This window comes from Leuciscus leuciscus (assembly GCF_965113295.1).
Source record: "Leuciscus leuciscus genome assembly, chromosome: 7".
In the NCBI taxonomy this organism is placed as follows: Eukaryota; Metazoa; Chordata; class Actinopteri; order Cypriniformes; family Leuciscidae; genus Leuciscus; species Leuciscus leuciscus.
This window is the reverse complement of record NC_138731.1, coordinates 11,117,501-11,140,553: the sequence shown is the minus strand read 5'-3', so window position 1 is coordinate 11,140,553 and position 23,053 is coordinate 11,117,501. Positions and strand designations below refer to the sequence as shown.

Sequence of the window (23,053 nt, the reverse complement as noted above, 5' to 3'; positions counted from 1 at the left end):
TTACCCGGGTAAGGAGAGCTAGGCCTCAGTGGACAGTTTGTCTGAGGGCTGAGTGTGAATCTCAGCTTTGTGAATTGCGGCATCATACTCGTCCTTCTTGGCCCGCTTGAAGAAACCGCACTACAGAGGGGGCAAATTCACGGGTCATTGCAAACATGTCATGAGAAGGTTTGTACTACATTTGTACTAACACAAATGTTCATGGAATTAATATGCAGTGGCCACAAAAAGCATTTGGGCAGTAAAACCTGAATAAAAATGTGTGAATGTCATTGAAATTAAAATATTAAAGCCAGTGTCATCTGCGTCTCACTCATCATTTTTCCTTCATGTCTTTAATTGTGTGATTTTTTGTAGATGTAAGAAGATCGTTCTCAAGTTTACACACTATCAGCATGATCCACAACTAACCCCTTGTGAAAAAGAAGTGCATTTAATTGTTTTAAATGTGCACTTGTGACGTACTTCAAATCCTAAAAGTAAAAAAAACTTGCAGATAATACAAAATTAGTTAAATAAAAGGTCAATTACATTTTAATAATGTCAAAGTAAACCTTTTACTTTAAAATAATTTGTTGTCATGTTTTAAAGAAGTATATATTTTGATGTGTTGACTAAAGCACATGTAAGGAACTTGATTATATATATTTTTAACTGTAGTGTTATTTGATATTACAAATGTACTACATTGCAACATCATCATTGCAAATGTCTAATTGTAAATATATTTAAATATGACCAGTTTCAATAGAAAGGGCATTAAAGTATGACATGCAAATAACATACAACTGGCAATAAAGTATAGGCCTATTTTAGTTTAGATGTTTGGCAGTACACTTTACCATATTTCAAAGACAGTATTACAAATATAAAGATGTACTTTATGTCTTACTTAAGTGGCTCAAAAGCAGTCTAAAGTTCAGCTAACTGCATCTAATATAAATTTAAACTATAACGCATTTTGATATAATTGCAATTAACGTGCAATTAAGTGTCCGAAAACATTACATTGCATTTTTTTTAAGTATATTCTTTTAAAGTATATTATTTCTGTAATAAGTAGCCTCCTCTTTTAAAAGTATGTGATACTTCTTTTTCACAAAGGACACCTGATAAATCAATGTCACAATATGATTTATATCCATTGTTTTGTCTTTTAAAACTTTATCTATCTCCTACCTTCCTACCTATCTTGGAACATGACCATGACTATATATATATATATATATATATAAGTAGATAGATAAGATAGATAGATATCAAGGCCATAAATTAAGAATTATTTATCTTGTTTTAAGTAAATATTGCACACGATACAATATGTTGTTCCCTCGATTTTATACATCGTTTTTTCACGCATGTCTTGTGCGGTGCTACGTATTTTTAGGTATCTTTCTTGAATAAAAATAAATATATATATATATTCTATTTGATTTTAGTTTTATTTAATGAAATGACATTCATTCAAGTGTACAGTACAGGCCCGTTCGCACCAAGAGCGATAACTATAGAGATAACTATATTAGCGTCCACACCTGTGATGATATCATTGTGTTTTTCGTGTGTGCTTGTCTGTCACTTTAAATGCTCGAGCTAATTACATCAGGATGGATTCTGATTGGCTGTCAATTATGTTTTTATAATTCATGAGCTGGGTAACATCATTCTGAAAGTGATTCCAACGATATTGTTTCTCTTTGCCGTTATCGTTATAGTTGTGCTGTGAACTCTGCTATTCTTTAATATTGAGAACTATATCTTTATCGTTCTCTTTATAGTTATCATCCTTGGTGTGAACGGGTCTTAAGTCTCCAAATTCTTTTTAGGGCCATGAAAATAGTAAATACCAGAATAAATAACATTTATTAGAAAACAAAAACAAATTCAGAACAGAGAAGTCCACATACAATATGAGCTTTCTACCAGAAATACTCCTTAAGGAACTCTTGTCCATGTGGCTGATGCCCTTGGGTTTTTGTTAGCTTTATGTTTGGGTGTGTGAGTGTTTTATTACCTTCCAGAGTAACAGAACTAGGAGAGCCAGCATCAGAATCCCAGCTAAAACCGCCACAAGAATGATCCACCAGGGAACTCCTCCGAACGGAGTCGCTGTCGTCTCTGGGAACACGGTCAGCCTCACCTGGGCATCAGACGTACAGGTGTTCAACAAATGTCTTTAATGTCACAGACTTAAATGTGTTACACTTTAGGAAACTGTGTTACCTGGGTCTCAGCATTTTTAAGGACAATGTTATTGGCGGAGACATCCAGACTTATGGAGGCTTTCACTATTATATCAAGGTAATTGTAGGACGCATAATCCTGTTGTTGAGAGGAAAACAAAACAGATTGCTTTAACAACCTCAGGCATTATTTCAAGGGAACAAAATAAGCCCTCGTCATTGTCCTTACTTCAAGGAAAGTGGAATTCCACAGCCGGGATTTTAAAACGATGACTGCAGTGCTGTCCAAGCCCTGAAGGGGGCACTTCATCTCCACACATCTGGCATCGCCACTGCATGACTATGAGAAATAATAAACTTCACGTTGTTTTGGTCCAATCATTCCTAAAAATTAAAGTTCACTACAAATATAAATAACTAAATCTCATTACCAGAATCTTGTGCTTGCGTTTGTCAGTGAAGAGGGATACTTTACTCCCGTCAGATGGTCTCCTCTCCTCCAGCTCACGCTTTCTCCTGGTTGACGTCGACTCCTAAAAGAGTCACAGATGTGTCTACTTTTTGTCCATGTTTTCAGCATCAATCTCAGCCAGAAGGGTTAACACTTAAAAATGTTTTCTTGATCTAGCATTATTTTTTATCAGGGGTCATTTTGACCCGAAACAAATTTTTTAACATTTGTTTAAAATTGAGAGGGGTCCAAGACCTTAGGACTTTTGTCGCACTTCAACCACGAAAACACACAGAAAAAAAATAATATTTTTTTTACAATAATAATTGAATGGATTCGAGGAGTTTTGCGGAGGAGAATTAAAAAAAGTAACAAATCCTTCCCCCATGGGTCAATTTGACCCCCTTAGGAATTAATGGAATGCGAGGAATGCTTCTGTACACATAGAAAAAAAATGCTTAAAATTCAAACTAAAAATGCTAAAACTTTACCAAAAATAATTGTATAATATCTGTATCTGAATGCATACTGAAGAAATTGACTTTAGGACCCAGCGGAACAGCTCATTCCCTCCATATAGAGCTATAAGGCCGTCAAGTCAAGTCATCTTCATTTGTATAGCTCTTTTAACAATGTAGATTGTTCCAAAGCGGCTTTACATTAATAGTGGCAAGAGTCATGAAATATCATGTTACATATATTTTTGTTCCACAAGAGGTCGGCAAAGACAAAGACCCAATGTAAGATATTTTGAGCTGAATTAAAAAGGTCATGCATGAAATTGTGAGTTATTTTGAATTCAGGTTGAAATATTGTGGGGAATGTGTTTAAATTGCCATTTATTTATTATGTATTGATCAAATCTAGTAATTTAAAGGTAAATAAAAAAATTAAAAATCTCCCACAAAATTACATTAAATAATAGAAAATATGTGGAATCTATGTGTACCAGATGTGGGCCGGATCTGGGCCGACGTTATGTTGGTGTCTAAGTCAGATGTAAACTAAGACAGGAATATATCTGGTACCTCACTCAGTCTGAGAGGGTTTATCTCTCTCTCAGGTGAACAGGTGACTAACTGCAGGCCCTTGGTGTTGATCTTCATCAGATACAGCAGCCATTTTCCCACAGAACTTTCTTTAGGCCACTGGATGTTTAGGGATGCAGTGCCAAAAGACTTCAGAGGCTTTCCCAAATTAATCACCTGCAAAAAAATTCATAAAAAAATCTTAGGCTAGAAGTAGTGCTTTGCAAAAATGGCTGAAGTGATATCTATAAATGTGTATAATTCTTTAAAGTTATTTTGGCATTTACTCTGAATTCATATTCGATCAAGCTGCCGACTTCCTCCTCTGTCTTCATGGCACTCATGCCTCTGATTCGACCTCCAAAATAGACCTGAGACGGCTTGGCAACCCTGATACACAACAATCAGCAATCAGACACTGTATAAACATATCGGCTGACATGTGACAGGACGTTACACAACTAAGACTGAAAAAGAAGGGTGCTTAATTGTGTTGAATGTGCACTTACATTTTTTAAGTATATTTAAAAAAAAAACACTTGCATGAAATAAAAGGACACTTAAGTGTACACTTTCATGATTGTTTCTTAACAATTAAGTACACTTTTAAAAAGTGTGCTTTGTAATATTGTCAAATTCAATGTTTTATTTTAAAGTGCATTTTAAATCATTGTTTTACTGATCTTTTGTTAAGCTTTAAAGTGCACTTATTTTGATGAGTTGACTAACATACTAAAGCACATGTAAGGTACTTGATTATAATTTTAACCTTAGTGTGTTATTTGATTTTACATTTAAAGTCAATATATTTTAAATGTATTAAATTGCAATTTCATCATTACAGATGTGTTTTCAAATATATAAAAATATGACAACTTTCAATAGAAAGGACATACTTTGCCATAAATGCCTGTCAGCCATACACTTTAACCATATTAAATACTGTATTTCACAAAAGTAATTATGAAATTACATAAATATATATTTAAGTCCAAGCACTCTAAAATCCAGCTAATTATATGTAATACAAATATAAATTCAGTTTGCACTTTTCTTTTATATTCTTTTAAAGTATATTATTTCCGTAATAAGTGCGCTTTTTATCAGTATCCTAATGTGTTCTTTTTCAAAGGGGAGTCATTCTACTAAGTTTATGGTGGCAGAGATACAGTACACTAGTAGTTCCCTTTCAAGGGAACTCCCGTTGCGTCGAAAACTGACGCTATGGGAACGCTTTGCGTGATGACGTCTTGAAGCACATGTAAAATCAGTCCAATGGTGTGGCGGAACGTCAGAGGCGGGTGACGTCACGTACCAGGAAACTATAAAAGCCGGCCCAAAACAGAAAACGAAAGCTTTCTGAGTCTTCAGTTGCGCTCTGTGTGAAATCTGTCTGTATATTTGGTGTTGTCTGTCTATATCACATATATATATTCAGTATGGCGAGCAAGCAGCAGTTTAGAGTGTGTGTCCATCCCTGCCCGCGTTATTTAACGGGAGGTGATACTCACACTCTTTGTGTTGTTTGTTTGGGTGAGGAGCATGCCCAGTCAGCACTCGAGGGTGGTGACTGTGTGCATTGCGACGCGCTTCCATTGCGTTCGCTCCGATCCCGCTTGGCTCGGTTCACGATCGCGATCCCGCGATCGTGATCCGATCCCGATCGCGTTCCCCAGGGCTCTGGTCCCGCCGCTGCCGAGGCACGGCGGCAATCACAGACCTGGGGTTCGCAAATGGATCTATCAGTGGATGTTGAGACGGGCTCTGCCTTATCTCAGCCTCCTTCTGATAGATCCAGTGCCTCTCATCAGGGTGTGGAAGCACGCGTTGCGGTTTCTTCCCCCCCGATGGAGGCACCAATACTGCAATTGTCCAGCTCTGAGGAGTTGGACGTTGTTAGTATTGACGCTGAGTCTGAGGATTCGCCACCTCAGTATCATGCGTTTGAAGAATTGCTTGATGTTATCACTAGAGCTGTCGAGCGATTATCTATTGAGTGGCCAGAAGATAGGCAGGGCGCTCGTTCGAAAAGCAAGCTCGACGAACGTTTCCTGCCATCTCGTGCACAGCCTCAGTGCAGAAGCCTTCCGTTTTTCCCCGATCTCCACACTGAGGTGTCGAGATCGTGGGGGAAACCAGTGTCATATCGAGTGTATACTGCACAAACATCACACTATTCATCCATTCACAATTATAAAGAGCATGGTTATGGGAAGATGCCGAGGGTGGAAGAGACGCTCGCGAGCTATCTCTCTCCAGCAACGGCATCTTCTCTGAAGGCTCCTGCACTTCCATCCAAGCCAGTAAAAGTTACATCTTCCCTGGTTCATAAAGCTTATGCCGCCGCCGGACAAGCTGCAGCGTGTTTACATACAATGTCCATAATGCAGGCTTACCAGGCTGAGTTATTGGGTGATTCTGAGGATGGCGGGGGTATTAGTGCTGATACGGTGTCTGAACTGCGTAGAGCCACAGATTTGTCTCTCAGGGCCACCAAGGAGACGGCTAAATCCATCGGCCGCTCTATGGCAGCCCTGGTGGCCACTGAGAGGCATCTGTGGCTCAACTTAAGGACAAAGGACATAAAGGACAAAGAAAAACATGTTCTTTTAGATGCACCAGTATCCACGCAAGGGTTATTTGGAGACGCAGTTAATAGTGCTGTAGCGAAGTCACAAGAAGCTTCAAAACAGGCAGCTGCACTTCAGAATCTTCTCCCCCGCCGTTCTTTCTATGAGGCTGCTGAGCGGGAGCAGTCTAAAAAGAGCGCTGAGCACCGCGCCACTCAGAAACAGAGCGTTTCCTCCCGTGCTCCCCCACAAAAATCTCGGGGACACGGAGGGCGCTCTCAAACCCAGCAGTCTTCGAGGGGTAAAACGGATCTGCGGACCGTTATTACCGCCAAGAAGGCTGCTGGGGAAAAGTCCTGATGTCTGAGGGCTCAGGACAAATGAGGGTAGTCCCCCCGAAGCAGAGCGGTTAACACCTCTTTTCACGGTGCCCGTCTCTCTTCGGTGCCCTCAGGGGACCGTTCTGCCAACCCTGCCACCTCTGGTGTTACAGGGCGCAGCGGTCTCCGGCGAGCACATATCTCAAGGTCCACCCGGAAACGTAGTGGCCTCGGGATGCCCGCCCCCTCTGAGGAGGGTGCTAGAGCAGTCTGTTTGGTCGTTCCCTGCCGGTGTGCCGTTACAGGGCGACGAACCGACTACTCAACAGCAGGAGAAAAATACGGTGCCGTCTCTCTTCGGTGCCCTCAGGGGACCGTTCTGCCAACCCTGCCGCCTCCGGTGTTACAGGGCGCAGCGGTCTCCGGCGAGCACATATCTCAAGGTCCACCCGGAAACGTAGTGGCCTCGGGATGCCCGCCCCCTCTGAGGAGGGTGCTGGAGCAGTCTGTTTGGTCGTTCCCTGCCGGTGCGCCGTTACAGGGCGACGAACCGACTACTCAACAGCAACAAAATCCAGAAACCAGTCTCGAGAGACTGGTACCTCTAGTAGAATATTTGACAGCGTGGAAGCTACTGTCAAATGTTTCTCGTTGGGTCCTGCAGACCGTGGAAAAAGGGTATTAGATACAATTCTATTAACGCCCACCGCGGTTTATGGGGGTCCTGCCCACAGTGGTGGGCCCCGAGCAGGTTCTGGTTGTGGAACATGAAGTAAACACTCTGTTAGAGAAAGGGGCCATAGAATATGTACCCCCCTCCAACAGGGAAACCGGGTTTTACAGCCGGTACTTCATAGTTCCAAAAAAGGACGGGGGATTGCGTCCCATTTTAGATCTTCGAGTTCTGTACGAGTCAGCCATGCAGCTCAAGTTCAAAATGTTAACCTTGAGACAAATCGTGCCACAGATCAGGTCCGAGGACTGATTTGTCACGATAGACCTCAAGGAGGCATATTCCATCCGTCCGTGTCATTGGAAGTTCCTGAGGTTTGCTTTCGGGGGCAAAGCATACCAATATCGAGTTCTTCCATTCGGCCTGGCTTTATCACCCCGCACTTTCACCAAATGCGTGGATGCAGCTCTGGCGCCTCTGCGCCTCCGGGGTATTCGCATCACAAACTACATCGACGATTGGTTGATTTTAGCTCAGTCGCATTAGATGGCGGTTCAACATCGAGATGTTGTTCTCGCCCATATGAAAGAGTTGGGGTTACGGCTGAACGCCAAGAAGAGTGTGCTTTCTCCATTTTAGAGGACCACTTTTTTAGGCATGGTTTGGGATTCAGTGTCGATGCAGGCGCGCCTGTCATCGCCACGCTTCGATTCCATCCTGGCAGCTGTGAGAAGTGTAAAGCTAGGCCAGCTACTCACTGTCAAACAGTTCCAGAGACTGTTGGGTTTCATGGCAGCAGCTTCCAACGGGATACCTTTTGGACTGCTGCACATGAGGCCCCTGCAGTGGTGGCTCAGGACCAGAGGGTTTTTCCCCGAGGGGCAACCCATTTCGCACAATCAAGGTCACGCGGTGATGCCTACGTGCCTTGGTTATGTGGAAGAAACCTTGGTTCCTGTCCCAGGGCCCAGTGCTGGGAGCTCCTTGTCGTCGCAAACTGCTAACGACGGATGCTTCCCTCACGGGTTGGGGAGCGATCCTGTGGGTCGCTCATCTCAAGGTCTGTGGGAAGACCATCATCGTTCCTGGCATTCTATAGCCTAGAGATGTTAGCTGTCTTCCGGGCTCTGAGGAGCTTTATCACAGGTCTCAGGGGACACCATGTGTAGTACATACGGACAACACGTCGGTAGTCACCTATATCAAGGGGGTTTGCGCTGGCATGCCATATCCTCTTGTGGTCCCAGGGGAAGTTTCTGTCACTCAAGGCAGCCTACATCCCCGGGGTCCAGAATATAGGAGCAGACACTCTGTCGAGACAGGGGCCGAGGCCCGGGGAATGGTGGCTCCACCCCCGAGGTGGTGGAGCTGATATGGAAATTATAAGTGGATCTGTTTGCGTCTCGAGAGACGTCTCACTGTCCACTTTGGTTCTCCTTCACGCATCCAGCTCCTCTGGGACTGGATGCTATGGTACAGACGTGGCCGAGGCTACGTCTGTACGCCTTTCCCCCAGTTGCTCTGCTCCCGGGAGTTCTGGAAAGAGTTCGCAGGGACCGGGTTTGCCTGCTTTTTATAGCCCCGCGCTGGCCGGGCAGAGTATGGTTTCCCAATCTTGTGTCCCTCCTCGACGGGCATCCTCTGGAGCTACCCGTCAGGAGGGACCTTCTGTCCCAAGCAGGGGGCTCAATATTTCACCCCCGCCCAGAACTGTGGAACCTGTGGGCTTGGCCTCTGAGGGGGCCCAGCTCATAGAGTCAGGTCTCTCAACTGAGGTTGTTGAGACCATTCTACAGTCCAAGCTCCCTCCACGAGGAAACTTTATGCCCTGAACTGAAGAGTATTCACCTCTTTGTGTAGTGACCGTCGGTTGGATCCAGTCAACTGCCCAATTGGTACAGTTCTGGAGTTCCTGCAGGACCGGTTCACTGCAGGTCTGACCCCGTCCACTTTAAAGGTTTATGTGGCGGCCGTAGGTGCTTACCACAGTCCTTTGGGTGGAATGTCTGTGGGGAAAGACCCTTTGGTATCTCGTTTCCCTCGTGGCACTTGGAGGTCCTCCTCCCTTTCGAAATCGGACCAGGAGGCGAATAATTTGCTTTGCCCTGTTCGGGCGTTAGACGCGTATGTCCACAGAGCTGCCCTGTGGCGTAAAAGTGACTTTTGCTCCCCTAACAAGGGAGGTCCAGTGTCTAAGCAAAGGATGAGCAAGTGGGTGGTTGAGACTATCTCACTGGCTTATGAGGCGGCCGGACAGCCTTCTCCTTTGGCTGTCCGGTCGCTCTCTACTAGGAGTATGGCGGCCTCTAAGGCCCTTATATCAGGAGTATCGTTACAGGACGTCTGTGATGCGGCAGGCTGGTCCTCACCGCACACCTTCGTCAGGTTCTACTCTCTGGATTTAGACTCTACTCCAGGGTCTCATGTTTTGTCTTCTTAGTGCTGCTCACATGATTACACACAGGACAGACATTTGTAGCTATGGAGGCGTTGGTATAGACGTTCCCATAGCGTCAGTTTTCGACGCAACGGGAGTTCCCTTGAAAGGGAACGCCTCGGTTACGACTGTAACCTCGGTTCCCTGAAGAGGGAACGAGCGTTGCGTCGCCCTGCCATATCTCCTTCATGCCTGTCAGCTCGACTTCAGACTTTTACGAAGCTTTCGTTTTCTGTTTTGGGCCGGCTTTTATAGTTTCCTGGTACGTGACGTCACCCGCCTCTGACGTTCCGCCACACCATTGGACTGATTTTACATGTGCTTCAAGACGTCATCACGCAAAGCGTTCCCATAGCGTCAGTTTTCGACGCAACGCTCGTTCCCTCTTCAGGGAACCGAGGTTACAGTCGTAACCGAGGCGTTATTAGCAGCTGCTTTTAACCTGGGGTTAAGTGCTTTTCTCAAGCGTACAGTGCTGACATATTGATTTCTGTATTTCTACAGCTTCATGGTAAACCCTGCTTGAGACTTCACCTTTGAATCAGAAGCCTTGACCCTTAAACATAAGAGTCCCAGAGGCTCTGCATGTTCTGCACAAAACCTGATGTTTAATATTACTTTAAAATGCAATGGAAGTCAGAAAAGATCTCCTTAATGTCTCTGCTCACATCTGCAGCTTCTGTTACTGCTGAAAAAAGACCCTACAAATCTTGTGTATCTCCTTTCGAGATTCAAAAGAGATCTCAAAAATGTCTCAAACTGTGCTTAGATATGCAACGATCCCACATGAGATGAGAAATAAAGTGATGATACGCACCCTTGTACAGAAAGAAGAAGTTCAATCACCACTTTGGCTTTGGCTTTCACTTTGGTCAGGCCCTCCTGTGAACTCGTTCTGTATGTGGATGTCATAAACATCATATATACATTAATCATACAATTAGTTCATATAAACATGCTTAAATCAAGAGTGTTTTTGATAGTTTTAATATTTCATACGTTTCCAGCTGAAGGTTGATCTCAACTTCTTTGGTGTCGAGTGATATCTTGCCAGTGCTCAATATAATATAGAATTTTACCTGCAAAACAACCATTTTTATTAAAATGACAATTCATGAAATAGATTAATACGGCATTGTTGAAGTATTACTGACCTCTGAATCCCGTTTAAAAGGGTTTCCCAGCTCACAGTCTGCCAGAGAGCCATTCTGATTGGCAGCACAGATCACATGTTTATCCTATAGGATATAAAGTATGGATCGGTGGTAATTGATTGAATTAGCATTATTATTGAAATGTAAAGTTTATGCATTTAGTTGCTGAATCTCTGACAGAACCAACTGAACAACAATAAGAGAAAAAGAGTTCATAGAAATATAGCAACAACATTTTTGTATCAATGGTGAAATAATGAATAAAACCTTAAAAAATAGTTAAATGAAATTCAGACGAGTGCCACAACGGAAAGGTTCAGGTCACGTGACTCAGATATAGACTTTAGATGTGTGATACACTTACAGTAGTTCTCAGAGATCTGAATCCAGAGTATGAGAGAGATTCATCAAACTGCCCCACCAATTTGGCTTCATGAGCATCATCTCCATTTCTGTTCCTCACTGTGACCTCCAGAGCAATGTCCTTCTGATCACTCAGAGAAATCACCGGCACACCATTCTCCCTGAGAGACGGATTTGAGCATTTAACACACTGCACACCAACAAAGAAACCTTTTATACTGATATATGCTCCTTAAATGACAAGCAATCTAGTCAGTAGTCATTTAATGTAATAAACAATCTAATTATATGTATTGCTATTTGATACATTAAGATTTCTCAATTTCCACTTGTGATCGGCTATATTTATAGATGTAAAGAGAGCTTGTGTGTGTTGGGTTTATGTTGCATGTATTGCTGGTACACACAGAGGTAGAGGAGGGAACACATCTTGTTTGGACTCCCTGTAGCAGAACCTGTACTGCAGATGTAGGTTACTCTGACAGATGTTGTCCGTGCCACAACCCTCCTTCAGGAAGTTCACCTACAGGCCAGGAAACAAGGTTTATTATATCACTTCATTTATCAGCCTTTTACATTTTTTGCCTATGCAAAAATAATTGTTGATATTGATTATATAATATTCCATTTACTATATTGCATTATATTATATAAGTTATAAAAAGTACTGTTTTATAAGGTACTACAATACACTGAGGAGCAAATAATATCTGCCACTAAGTGCAAATATAGTGATAGATCCGATTTACACTAATTGAAAATAGCAGTATTTTATTTGCACTAAGTGTAAATAGTAGTTAGATGCTATTTATACTAATAGCGAATTATACTATTTATACTAATAGCTATTTATGCAAATAGCAAAATATATATTGTATTGTAGTACATTATAAAACAGTATACAATAATAACATATTCAGTGTCTATTAAAATAAAAAAATGGATGCTTTTTTATTGGGACATTATTTACTTTATTCCCTTCCACTTTTTGAACATTTTCTTTATTTTTATTTAAAATCAACACCTCTCTGAACTGATTTATGATGGGAAAAAGGAAGAATGAGTTTGGAAAAAGGTGGATTCAAGCTCGGTTCGGTCAGCACATCCTGATTTTGCAGAGTTAGACGCGTTCCTGGGTCAACATATTTTGTTGATCCTAGTCCTAACCCTATCCCTACACTAACCTAACCTAACCCTACCCATAACTTATCCCTAAAATCAGAGGGAAATGATAGGTGAATAACACTGATGTAGAAGCACCTAACTGTGGTTGTAAGCCTAAATTTGACATAAACTATAAACTTGTCCCTCAAACCTGATTGGTTGATTGGATTGTTGTTCCAGGATCAACAAAGATGTTGACCAAGGAGATCACTGTGATTTTGCCAAGTAAGACATGTTCCTGGATTGACATATTTTGTTGATCCTGGAACATTATTGTCCGAAAAATGTAGTCCTAACCCTATCCCTAACTGAGGGAAATTATAGGTTAATAACACTGATGTAGAAGCACCTAACCCTGGTTGTAAGCGTAAACTTGTCCCTCAAATCTGACTGGATGATTGGAATGTTGTTACAGGATCAACAAAGAGGTTGATCCAGGAACATGCTGTACTTGTTCTGCGGTTGGTTGCACCAAAAGCTAAGGCCACTTGCCTTACTCTTCACGACAGTGATCTGTTATCAGACAGGTTTCTTTTGTAATCTTGTCAGGCTCATCTAGACAATGCTGTGCAGAGTGAGTGTAAAAGCCTCTGCCAACAAGGCAAGTAAATAGACACTCCGTTATGTTTACAGTGAAGGATCTAAAGATGCATTGACTCTTCATTAGATTTCTGTGTAGTAAACTGTGAGTATACCTCAGTGATGGTCTTGTTGGGTACAGTGGAGTCCAGTATTGGCACTAGTTGTGGCAGCGAGCTCTGCCGTTTGCCTCTCTTAGCACTCTGAATGGCCACAGACACCTCGATAGGAATCGCTCTGAGCTTATCCCTGATGCCTTCCTGAAAACCAGAGCACAGCAGATCCCACTCAGTCAGTGTATCGACATAACATTTCATTCATGAGAGCTTAGACAGAGGCTGAATGTCATAATAAAAGTCCCTAAATCCAACAGGAGAATTATAGGAATAGTGCATCCAGAAATTCTAATCTTTTTACAATACTTTTATGGTGTAACTTTTGAAGCTTGAAAAATCCAGTCTCACATTCATTGTAGTTGCACAGAAAAGCACAACCATTACAAAATCCATTATAATTTCTCATTTTGTGTTCCACTGAAGAAAGAAAGTCATATGGGTTTGGAACAACATGAGGGTGAGTGACAGAATAAAAAAATTTGGACAAATTGTTACTTTAAAGTTGGCATGAAAATTCAAATTCATCCTATCTATTTTCTAAGTGCATGTTATAACATATTGTGAACGATAAATCCGCGCATATGCTTCGTTTTTTAAAAGTGTTTTGACCTTGTAATGTTCAATCAAACTGTCAGACTTCTCTCAGGTGACGTATGCAGAATTTCTATAATCATTTAGTCTGCTTAAAGAGGACCTATCATGCTTTTTTACATGTTCAACTTTCTTTAGTGAGCATAAAAAGATCTGCAAAGGTAAAAAGCACAAAGCCACTCCAAAGGGAGTTATTCTCTATATCAGTGAACACTGTTGAACTCCCTGAAACGTCTTGATTGTTGTCATGAGTTTTCTTCTGAGAACAAACACATCACCATTTAAATAATGCCCCAAGGCATACTCAAAAAAAGGGAGCGAGGCCTGGTTGAGCTAAGCCGTGAGTTAAACTGTGCATCAAATCAAGGTCAAATTTGATAGCAATAGTTACTAATCGGGTGTCGTTGAACATGTCAAACTAGCGATCAAAGACTTCAGATTTTTAGCCTAGGATCAGAAGAATCTTTTAGGAATCAATAAATTAGTCTCAGACAGCTAAATCGTGGCTAAAATCATACAGTGTGCTTAAAACGGAGAAGTTTTTCCTTCGTACAGACGACACCATTGTCAAAATGATCCCCATTCATACGAATCCGTGAAAACAACTAAAAACGCGTAATTCTGCTGCCAGGCCATTAGATGGCGCTGAAACATATAGACTGAACATGTAATACGCATGTGGATGACATCATCGGCTTCAGAGATTTGCGTTTTTGTTGTTTACATGGAGACCGTTTTCAAAAACTTGCACTTTGAAACCCGTTTTCAAAAGTTCGCATTTTCAGGAACCCAAAACTCTGTTGTCGTGTAAATGAATGGCCAAAACGCATTAAAAGTTTTACGTTTTTAGTTGAAAACGGTGTCGTGTAAACCTTAGAAAAAGGGCATAATATGGCCTCTTTAAACTCGCCCCTGCAAGCATCCAATCAACAACCGATGAACCAAGCGCCCTATACCCATATTTTTTGTTTATTGACAAAAAATATGGAATAAAATATGGAATAAAATGGAATAAATATGGAAATTTATTTACAATATGGAATAAAACGTCTATCACTAGGACTTCAAAGCTTTATTTACTTGTAATCTGAGTTTGGTCTTGTAACAAGCTTTTTTGTTTTGTCCTCGTAGCTCCAGAGTGCCGGTCGACTGGAAGTCCTGATCCATCTCGTTCTTCTCCAGAAACACAACTCTAGATGGGAGACCCAGCTTCCTGCGGTGCCACTCTGCCTCCAATGTACAGGAAATGGCTGGAAAACAAACAAAAACTGGTTTAGAATGTGTGAACCTTTAGACCTCAGAACAAAGAAATGCACTCATTTACTCCAGTGAGCATATCTAGTCTTCCGTAACAGAATACAATTGGATTAAATCTTAAAGTCCCCCTGTGGTGAAAATCAAGCTTTTAATGTTGTTTATATGTCTATGTGGTATTTTTAATATGCTTTAAGACAAACCATGTGTAAATTCATAATTCAACACCATTGCTGAGTATTTTCTCCTGCAGTGAACCAAAGACAAAAACACGGTTTGAAACCACTGGTGTTTCTGACGTCACAAACTACCTTGTAACCAATCAGATCAACGTGTGATCGTCAATGAGTGGATCTCTGAGCTGCTGTGAGTGAGTGGAGGCGGGGCTCATTTGCATATTCATAGAGCCACACATTTTTTTCAAGGAAAAAACATTTAAATATGTCATTTTGGTAGATGAGTTTTAAGGGATAAAATGATTGACTACAGGGGGACTTTGAGGCACGCTCACACTACGAACATAAAGAAAATGATAACTATATCAGTGTCCACACCAATAGACGATAAAAATCTATTACAGTATAAGCGCGCTCTACCGCTTTAAATGCTAGAGCTCTTTAAAGTCCCTTTGATTTCTGATCGACTGTCAATGTTTTTATGGTTCATCAGCTAGAAAAAAAACATAGTTGTAGACTGATTCCAACTTTATAGTTACAGTTATCGTCCTTGGTGTGAACGGCCCTTTAGACTAAACAATAAAAAACTGTAATAGATAAGGAAAGTTTCTCATTATAAGAGCATAAACAGACTTACTGATCTTAGGGTTGTAGGTGTGAGGGTTTGCTCTATATGTGAAACAAGCTTCCACAGTCAAGCTGTGAAGAAACACAAAATTATCTTCACACAGAACAGAGTTCAAAATGTCAAGCACATCTATGAGCGATGCTTTCTAAGTTCTTGTTTGGTCAGTATCTCACCAAATACTGTTGCCACACGTTTTCTTCATCAAGTCAATTTCCTTCGGTGTCACCTTGATGTCTTGCTTGATACTAATAACCGCTTTGGACCTGAACACAAGACGGATGTTGTTATAGCATCTCAAAAATCTCCAGGTAACAACTTTGATATTAGAAGTGACCTATCAGCACCTGTAAATAAAAACTGTGTCAGAGAGCGACCCAACGGCGAGATCAGGGTAAGAGTTCTGATCCAGGTCCATATTTCCGGCCAGAGAATAGCCAAACATCTTAATATTGTGCTGTTTGCCCTCCAGTATCTGCAAGATAACATTGGATGTCTTAGTGTTTGTTGATAAAGGCTTTATTAATTTGTAGAACACACTGTGTATAGACTAAAACCATATTTTGTTTTAAAGGTCACAGAGTTAGTACAAAGTTACATCAGAAGAATGTCAAAACTAAAGTACAATCAGATGTTAAAATATGTAAGTATCAATTTTTTTTCACCAATGTTTTATCCTGAAAATGGAAAACCTTTTAAACTGAATAACACTGGAAAATGAATCAATTTCTCACTGATGTGTTCCATTAAAATGGCAGACAGAAGAGAAAACGGAGAGAGACAGAAATTGGAGAGTGTCTAACCTGAGCTGGTTTGGTATTGATGCCGTCAGCAGACCCGTGGTAGATGTACACGCTACCAAACCCTGAGTCTGCATATGGAGCTCCTACTGCAATATCTGAGAAGCAAGCAGGAAGAATATTAAACAACCTTGAACCTGAACAAACCAAAACTATAAAATCAACTCCTGCATCCAACCTTCAAAAGAATCCAGATTGATGTCTCCAATGTTCTCCACAGCCAGTCCAAACATGGAGTCTTTGGTTCCGTTCAGGCGAGTCGGAGTGACGTCCTTCCACCTTCCAGCTTTATTGATGTAAACGTACACAGCTCCACCCACCTCCTCGTCTCTCTGGTAGAACTGGGGTGCACCAACCACAACATCCTGCCAACTGGAGGGACAATACACATGATTTAGCTGCCCACCCTTGTGAAAAAGTACAGAGCCCCTAAATGTCAAGTCAAGTCACCTTCATTTATATAGCGCTTTTAACAATATAGATTGTTTTTATAAAGCAGCTTTACAGTGATAATAGGAAATTAAAGTAACAGAGATTGTTTTGGTTTTACAGCAGCTCTAGAATAAAGTTATTGTCCAGATAAAGTTAGTTTTTGATTGATTCACTTCCATTGCAAAGATCATTAGTTATTAACTTAGGGTCCGCTTACACAACACCGTTTTAACTGAAAACAGAAAACGCCTCGGTTACGACTGTAACCTCGGTTCCCTGAAGAGGGAACGAGCGTTGCGTCGAGAAAATGACGCTGTGGGAACGCTTTGCGTGATGACGTCTTGAAGCACATGTAAAATCAGTCCAATGGTGTGGCGGAACGTCAGAGGCGGGTGACGTCACGTACCAGGAAACTATAAAAGCCGGCCCAAAACAGAAAACGAAAGCTTCGTAAAAGTCTGAAGTCGAGCTGACAGGCATGAAGGAGATATGGCAGGGCGACGCAACGCTCGTTCCCTCTTCAGGGAACCGAGGTTACAGTCGTAACCGAGGCGTTCCCTTTCAAGGGAACTCCCGTTGCGTCGAGAAAATGACGCTGTGGGAACGTCTATACCAACGCCTCCATAGCTCCAAATGTCTGTCCTGTGTGAAATCCGTAGAGCAGCACTAGGAAGACAAAACATGAGACCCTGGAGCAGAGTCTAGATCCAGAGAGTAAAACCTGACGAAAGTGTGCGGTGAGGACCAGCCTGCCGCATCACAGACGTCCTGTAAAGAAACTCCTGAAATAAGGGCCTTAGAGGCCGCCATACTCCTCGTCGAGTGCGACCGGACAGCCAAAGGAGAAGGCTGCCCAGCCGCCTCATAAGCAAGTGAGATAGCCTCGACCACCCACTTGCTCATCCTTTGCTTAGACACCGGGCCCCCTTTGTTAGGGGACCCAAAGCACACAAATAATTGATCACTTTTACGCCACAGGGCAGCTCTGTGGACGTAAGCGTCTAACGCCCGCACAGGGCAAAGCAAATTATTAGCCTCCTGGTCAGCATTTTGAAAGGGAGGAGGACAGAAAGCCTGCAGAACAATAGGTCTAGCCACATTAGTGGGGACCTTGGGGACATAACCCGGTCTCGGATGAAGGAACGCTTTAACCATACCCGGAGCAAACTCTAAGCATGACGGAGCCACCGACAATGCTTGAAGATCCCCTATTCTCTTAAGAGAAGAAATAGCCAGAAGGAAAAGAGCTTTCAGAGTAAGAAACTTCTCAGGAACCTCCTCAATGGGCTCAAAGGGGGCCTGGGATAAGCCTTGTAGCACAAAGGACAAATCCCAAGGTGGCACCCTAGAGCGAACTGCAGGCCTCAGCCTCCAAGTGCCACGAAGGAAACGAGATACCAGAGGGTCTTTCCCCACAGACATTCCACCCAAAGGAATGTGGTAAGCACCTATGGCCGCCACATAAACCTTTAAAGTGGACGGGGTCAGACCTGCAGTGAACCGGTCCTGCAGGAACTCCAGCACTGTACCAATTGGGCAGTGGACTGGATCCAACCGACGGTCACTACACCAGGAAGTGAATACTCTCCACTTCAGGGCATAAAGTTTCCTCGTGGAGGGAGCTCTGGATTGTAGAATGGTCTCAACAACCTCGGTTGAGAGACCTGACTCTATGAGCTGGGCCCCCTCAGAGGCCAAGCCCACAGATTCCACAGTTCTGGCCGAGGGTGAAATATCGAGCCCTCTGCCTGGGACAGAAGGTCCCTCCTGACGGGTAACTCCAGAGGATGCCCGTCGAGGAGGGACACAAGATCGGGAAACCATACTCTGCCCGGCCAGCGCGGGGCTATAAGAAGTAGATGGACCCGGTCCCTGCGAACTCTTTCCAGAACTCCCGGGAGCAGAGCAACTGGGGGAAAGGCGTACAGACGTAGCCTCGGCCACGTCTGTACCATAGCATCCAGTCCGAGAGGAGCTGGATGCGTGAGGGAGAACCAAAGTGGACAGTGAGACGTCTCTCGAGACGCAAACAGATCCACTTGTGCTTGGCCAAACTCCCTCCATATCAGCTCCACCACCTCGGGGTGGAGCCTCCATTCCCCGGGCCTCGGCCCCTGCCTCGACAGAGTGTCTGCTCCTATATTCTGTACCCCGGGGATGTAAGCTGCCCTGAGTGACAGTAACTTCCCCTGGGACCACAAGAGGATATGGCGTGCCAAGTTGGATAACGGGCGCGAGCGCAAACCCCCTTGGTGGTTGATATAGGCGACTACCGATGTGTTGTCCGTATGTACTAACACATGGTGCCCCCTGAGATCTGTGATAAAGCTCCTCAGAGCCCGGAAGACAGCTAACATCTCTAGGCGATTGATATGCCAGGAACGATGATGGTCTTCCCACAGACCTTGAGCCGAGCGACCCTCCAGGATCGCTCCCCAGCCCGTGAGGGAAGCATCCGTCGTTAGCAATTTGCGACGACAAGGAGCTCCCAACACTGGGCCCTGGGACAGGAACCAAGGCTTCTTCCACATAACCAAGGCACGTAGGCATCGCCGCGTGACCTTGATTGTGCGAAATGGGTTGCCCCTCGGGGAAAACCCCCTGGTCCTGAGCCACCACTGCAGGGGCCTCATGTGTAGCAGTCCAAAAGGTATCACGTTGGAAGCTGCTGCCATGAGACCCAACAGTCTCTGGAACTGTTTGACAGTGAGTAGCTGGCCTAGCTTTACACTTTTCACAGCTGCAAGGATGGAATCTATCCGTGGCGGTGACAGGCGCGCCTGCATCGACACAGAATCCCAAACCACGCCTAGAAAAGTGGTCCTCTGTAATGGAGAAAGCACACTCTTCTTGGCGTTCAGCCGTAACCCCAACTCTTTCATGTGGGCGAGAACAACATCTCGATGTTGAACCGCCATCTGATGCGAATGAGCTAAAATCAACCAATCGTCGATGTAGTTCATAATGCGAATACCCTGGAGGCGCAGTGGCGCCAGAGCTGCATCCATGCATTTGGTGAAAGTGCGGGGTGATAAAGCTAGGCCGAATGGAAGAACTCGATATTGGTATGCTTTGCCCCCGAAAGCAAACCTCAGGAACTTCCAATGACACGGACGGATGGATATGTGGAAATATGCGTCCTTGAGGTCTATCGTGACAAACCAGTCCTCGGACCTGATCTGTGGCACGATCTGCCTCAATGTTAACATTTTGAACTTGAGCTGCATGACTGACTCGTTCAGAACTCGAAGATCTAAAATGGGACGCAATCCCCCGTCCTTTTTTGGAACTATGAAGTACCGGCTGTAAAACCCGGTTTCCCTGCTGGAGAGAGGTACATATTCTATGGCCCCTTTCTCTAACAGAGTGTTCACTTCCTGTTCCATAACCAGAACCTGCTCGGGGCCCACCACTGTGGGCAGGACCCCCATAAACCGAGGTGGGCGTTTCTTGAATTGTATCTGATACCCTTTTTCCACGGTCTGCAGGACCCAACGAGAAACATTTGACAGTAGCTTCCACGCTGTCAAAGATTCTACTAGAGGTACCAGCCTCTCGAGACTGGTTTCTGGATTTTGTTGCTGTTGAGTAGTCGGTTCGACGCCCTGTAACGGCGAACCGGCAGGGAACGACCGAACAGACTGCTCTAGCACCCTCCTCGGAGGGGGCGGGCATCCCGAGGCCACTACGTTTCCGGGTGGACCTTGAGATATGTGCTCGCCGGAGACCGCTGCGCCCTGTAACACCAGAGGTGGCAGGGTTGGCAGAACGGTCCCCTTAGGGCACCGAAGAGAGACGGGCACCGTAAAATGAGGTGTTAACCGCTCTACTTCGGGGGGGACTACCCTCATTTGTCCTGGGTCCTCGGACGTCAGGACTTTTTCCCAGCAGCCTTCTTGGCGGTAATAACGGTCCGCAGATCCGTTCTACCCCTCGAAGACTGCTGGGTTTGAGCGCGCCCTCCGTGTCCCCGAGGTTTTTGTGGGGGAGCACGGGAGGAAACGCTCTGTTTTTGAGTGGCACGGTGCTCAGCGCTCTTTTTAGAGGAGTGAGGCTGCTCCCGCTCAGCAGCCTCATAGAAAGAACGGCGGGGGAGGAGTTTCTGCAATGCAGCTGCCTGTTTAGCAGCTTCCTGAGATTTAGCTACTGCACTGTTTACTGCATCGCCAAATAAACCCACAGTGGAAACCGGAGCATCTAAAAGAACATGTTTTTCTTTCTCTTTTATATCACTCAGGTTGAGCCACAGATGCCTCTCAGTGGCCACCAGGGCTGCCATAGACCGCCCGATTGATTTAGCGGTCTCCTTGGTGGCCCTGAGAGACAAATCTGTGGCTCTGCGTAGTTCAGCCACTGTATCGGGACCAATTCCCCCGCCCTCCTCTAAATCCCCCAATAATTCTGCTTGATATGCTTGCATAATGGACATCGTATGCAGACACGCTGCTGCTTGACCAGCGGCTGCATAAGATTTATGAACCAGGGATGAAGTATATTTTACTGGTTTAGAGGGAAGTGAAGGAGCTTTCAGGGAAGATGCCGTTGCTGGAGAGAGATAGCTCGCAAGCGTCTCCTCCACCTTCGGCATCTCCCCATAACCATAATCTTTATATTTCTGAATAGATGAATAATGAGATGTTTGTGGTGCATATACTCTGTATGAAACCGGTTTTCCCCACGATCTCGACACCTCGGTGTGGAGATCGGGGAAAAACGGCAGGCTTCTTCGCTGAGGCTGAGCACGAGATGGCAGGAAGCGTTCGTCGAGCTTACTTTTCGAGCGAACGTCCTGCCTATCCTCTGGCCACTCAATAGAAAGTCTGTCAACTGCTCTAGTAATAACATCGAGCAGTTCCTCAAATGCATGAGACTGAGGTGGCGAATCCTCAGACTCAGCTTCAACACTCACAACATCCAACTCCTCAGAGCTGGACAATTGCAGTATTGGTGCCTCTATCAGGGGGGAAGAAACCGCAGCGCGTGCTTCCGCACCCTGATGAGAGGCACTGGATCTGTCAGATTGATGCTGAGATAAGGCAGAGCCCGTCTCAACATCCACTGACAGATCCATTTGCGAACCCCAGGTCTGAGATCGCCGCCGAGCCTCAGCCGCGGCGGGACCCGAGCCCTGGGGAACGTGGTCGGGATTGAACCGAGCCAAACGGGATCGGAGCGTACGCAATGGAAGCGCACAGCAATGCTCACAGTCACCACCCTCGAGTGCTGACTGGGCATGCTCCTCTCCCAAACAAACAACACAAAGAGTGTGTGTGTCACCTCCCGTTAAATAACGCGGGCAGGGATGGACACACACTCGATACTGCTGCTTGCTCGCCATAACTGAATCAATATATATATATAGAGACAGACAACACCAAATAACAAGGACAGATTTCAACACAGAGCGCAACTGAAGACTCAGAAAGCTTTCGTTTTCTGTTTTGGGCCGGCTTTTATAGTTTCCTGGTACGTGACGTCACCCGCCTCTGACGTTCCGCCACACCATTGGACTGATTTTACATGTGCTTCAAGACGTCATCACGCAAAGCGTTCCCACAGCGTCATTTTCTCGACGCAACGGGAGTTCCCTTGAAAGGGAACTTTTAATGTGTTCTGGCCACTCAACTACTTACTTGAAATAAGTAATAAAAATTGACCTTTTCAAAAATAAAAATAAATATATACAGACTTTTGTGTGCGCATGAGAAACATTCGCGAATTGTGAAAGAATGGTTGGGAGGAGCATGAAGAATCATTTTCACACATGAATTAGCACCTCTGAATCCAGACCTTAAAATCATTGAAAGTCTTTGTCTATACAAGATAAAAAATTTATTCTTGTCTTGATGGAAATAAATGTTGTGATGTTATTTCCATCAAGAGGTGCATCAGTCTTTGGTCAAGATCTTGTATTGACAATGCAAGAGTCCAGCACTCTGTAAAGTCTCCTCCAGCACATCCCAAAAACTTTTAATGAATTTAAGGTCTGGACTCAGAGGAAATGAGTCATGTCTGATGAATCCTGACATGGTCATCCTGGAATATGGCCATGATGTGTCTTCCTACATGGCTGTTTAAGAAATGAAAAGCTATACACTCCATCAATTAGGGCTAGAAGAACTGTTGCCAAACATATA

At 44.0% G+C, this 23,053-nt stretch overlaps 1 protein-coding gene across 1 annotated transcript in view; it reads right to left on the bottom strand.

Moving 5' to 3' along the window:
• LOC309503495 (integrin alpha-6-like) overlaps nucleotides 1-23,053 on the bottom strand; it is a 50,976-nt gene that overhangs the window by 990 nt on the left and 26,933 nt on the right. Inside the window, exons 7-24 of the mRNA XM_082176335.1 lie at nucleotides 16,663-16,856; nucleotides 16,488-16,582; nucleotides 16,032-16,159; nucleotides 15,861-15,950; nucleotides 15,697-15,758; nucleotides 14,710-14,879; nucleotides 13,039-13,182; nucleotides 11,587-11,702; nucleotides 11,181-11,340; nucleotides 10,817-10,900; nucleotides 10,662-10,741; nucleotides 10,480-10,557; nucleotides 3,950-4,052; nucleotides 3,663-3,839; nucleotides 2,615-2,716; nucleotides 2,413-2,523; nucleotides 2,224-2,322; nucleotides 2,015-2,140 (exon numbers count right to left, since the gene is read on the bottom strand). Coding sequence (XP_082032461.1) covers nucleotides 2,015-2,140; nucleotides 2,224-2,322; nucleotides 2,413-2,523; nucleotides 2,615-2,716; nucleotides 3,663-3,839; nucleotides 3,950-4,052; nucleotides 10,480-10,557; nucleotides 10,662-10,741; nucleotides 10,817-10,900; nucleotides 11,181-11,340; nucleotides 11,587-11,702; nucleotides 13,039-13,182; nucleotides 14,710-14,879; nucleotides 15,697-15,758; nucleotides 15,861-15,950; nucleotides 16,032-16,159; nucleotides 16,488-16,582; nucleotides 16,663-16,856 — 2,119 coding nt within the window. The remainder of the gene's footprint in view (nucleotides 1-2,014; nucleotides 2,141-2,223; nucleotides 2,323-2,412; nucleotides 2,524-2,614; nucleotides 2,717-3,662; nucleotides 3,840-3,949; nucleotides 4,053-10,479; nucleotides 10,558-10,661; nucleotides 10,742-10,816; nucleotides 10,901-11,180; nucleotides 11,341-11,586; nucleotides 11,703-13,038; nucleotides 13,183-14,709; nucleotides 14,880-15,696; nucleotides 15,759-15,860; nucleotides 15,951-16,031; nucleotides 16,160-16,487; nucleotides 16,583-16,662; nucleotides 16,857-23,053) is intronic.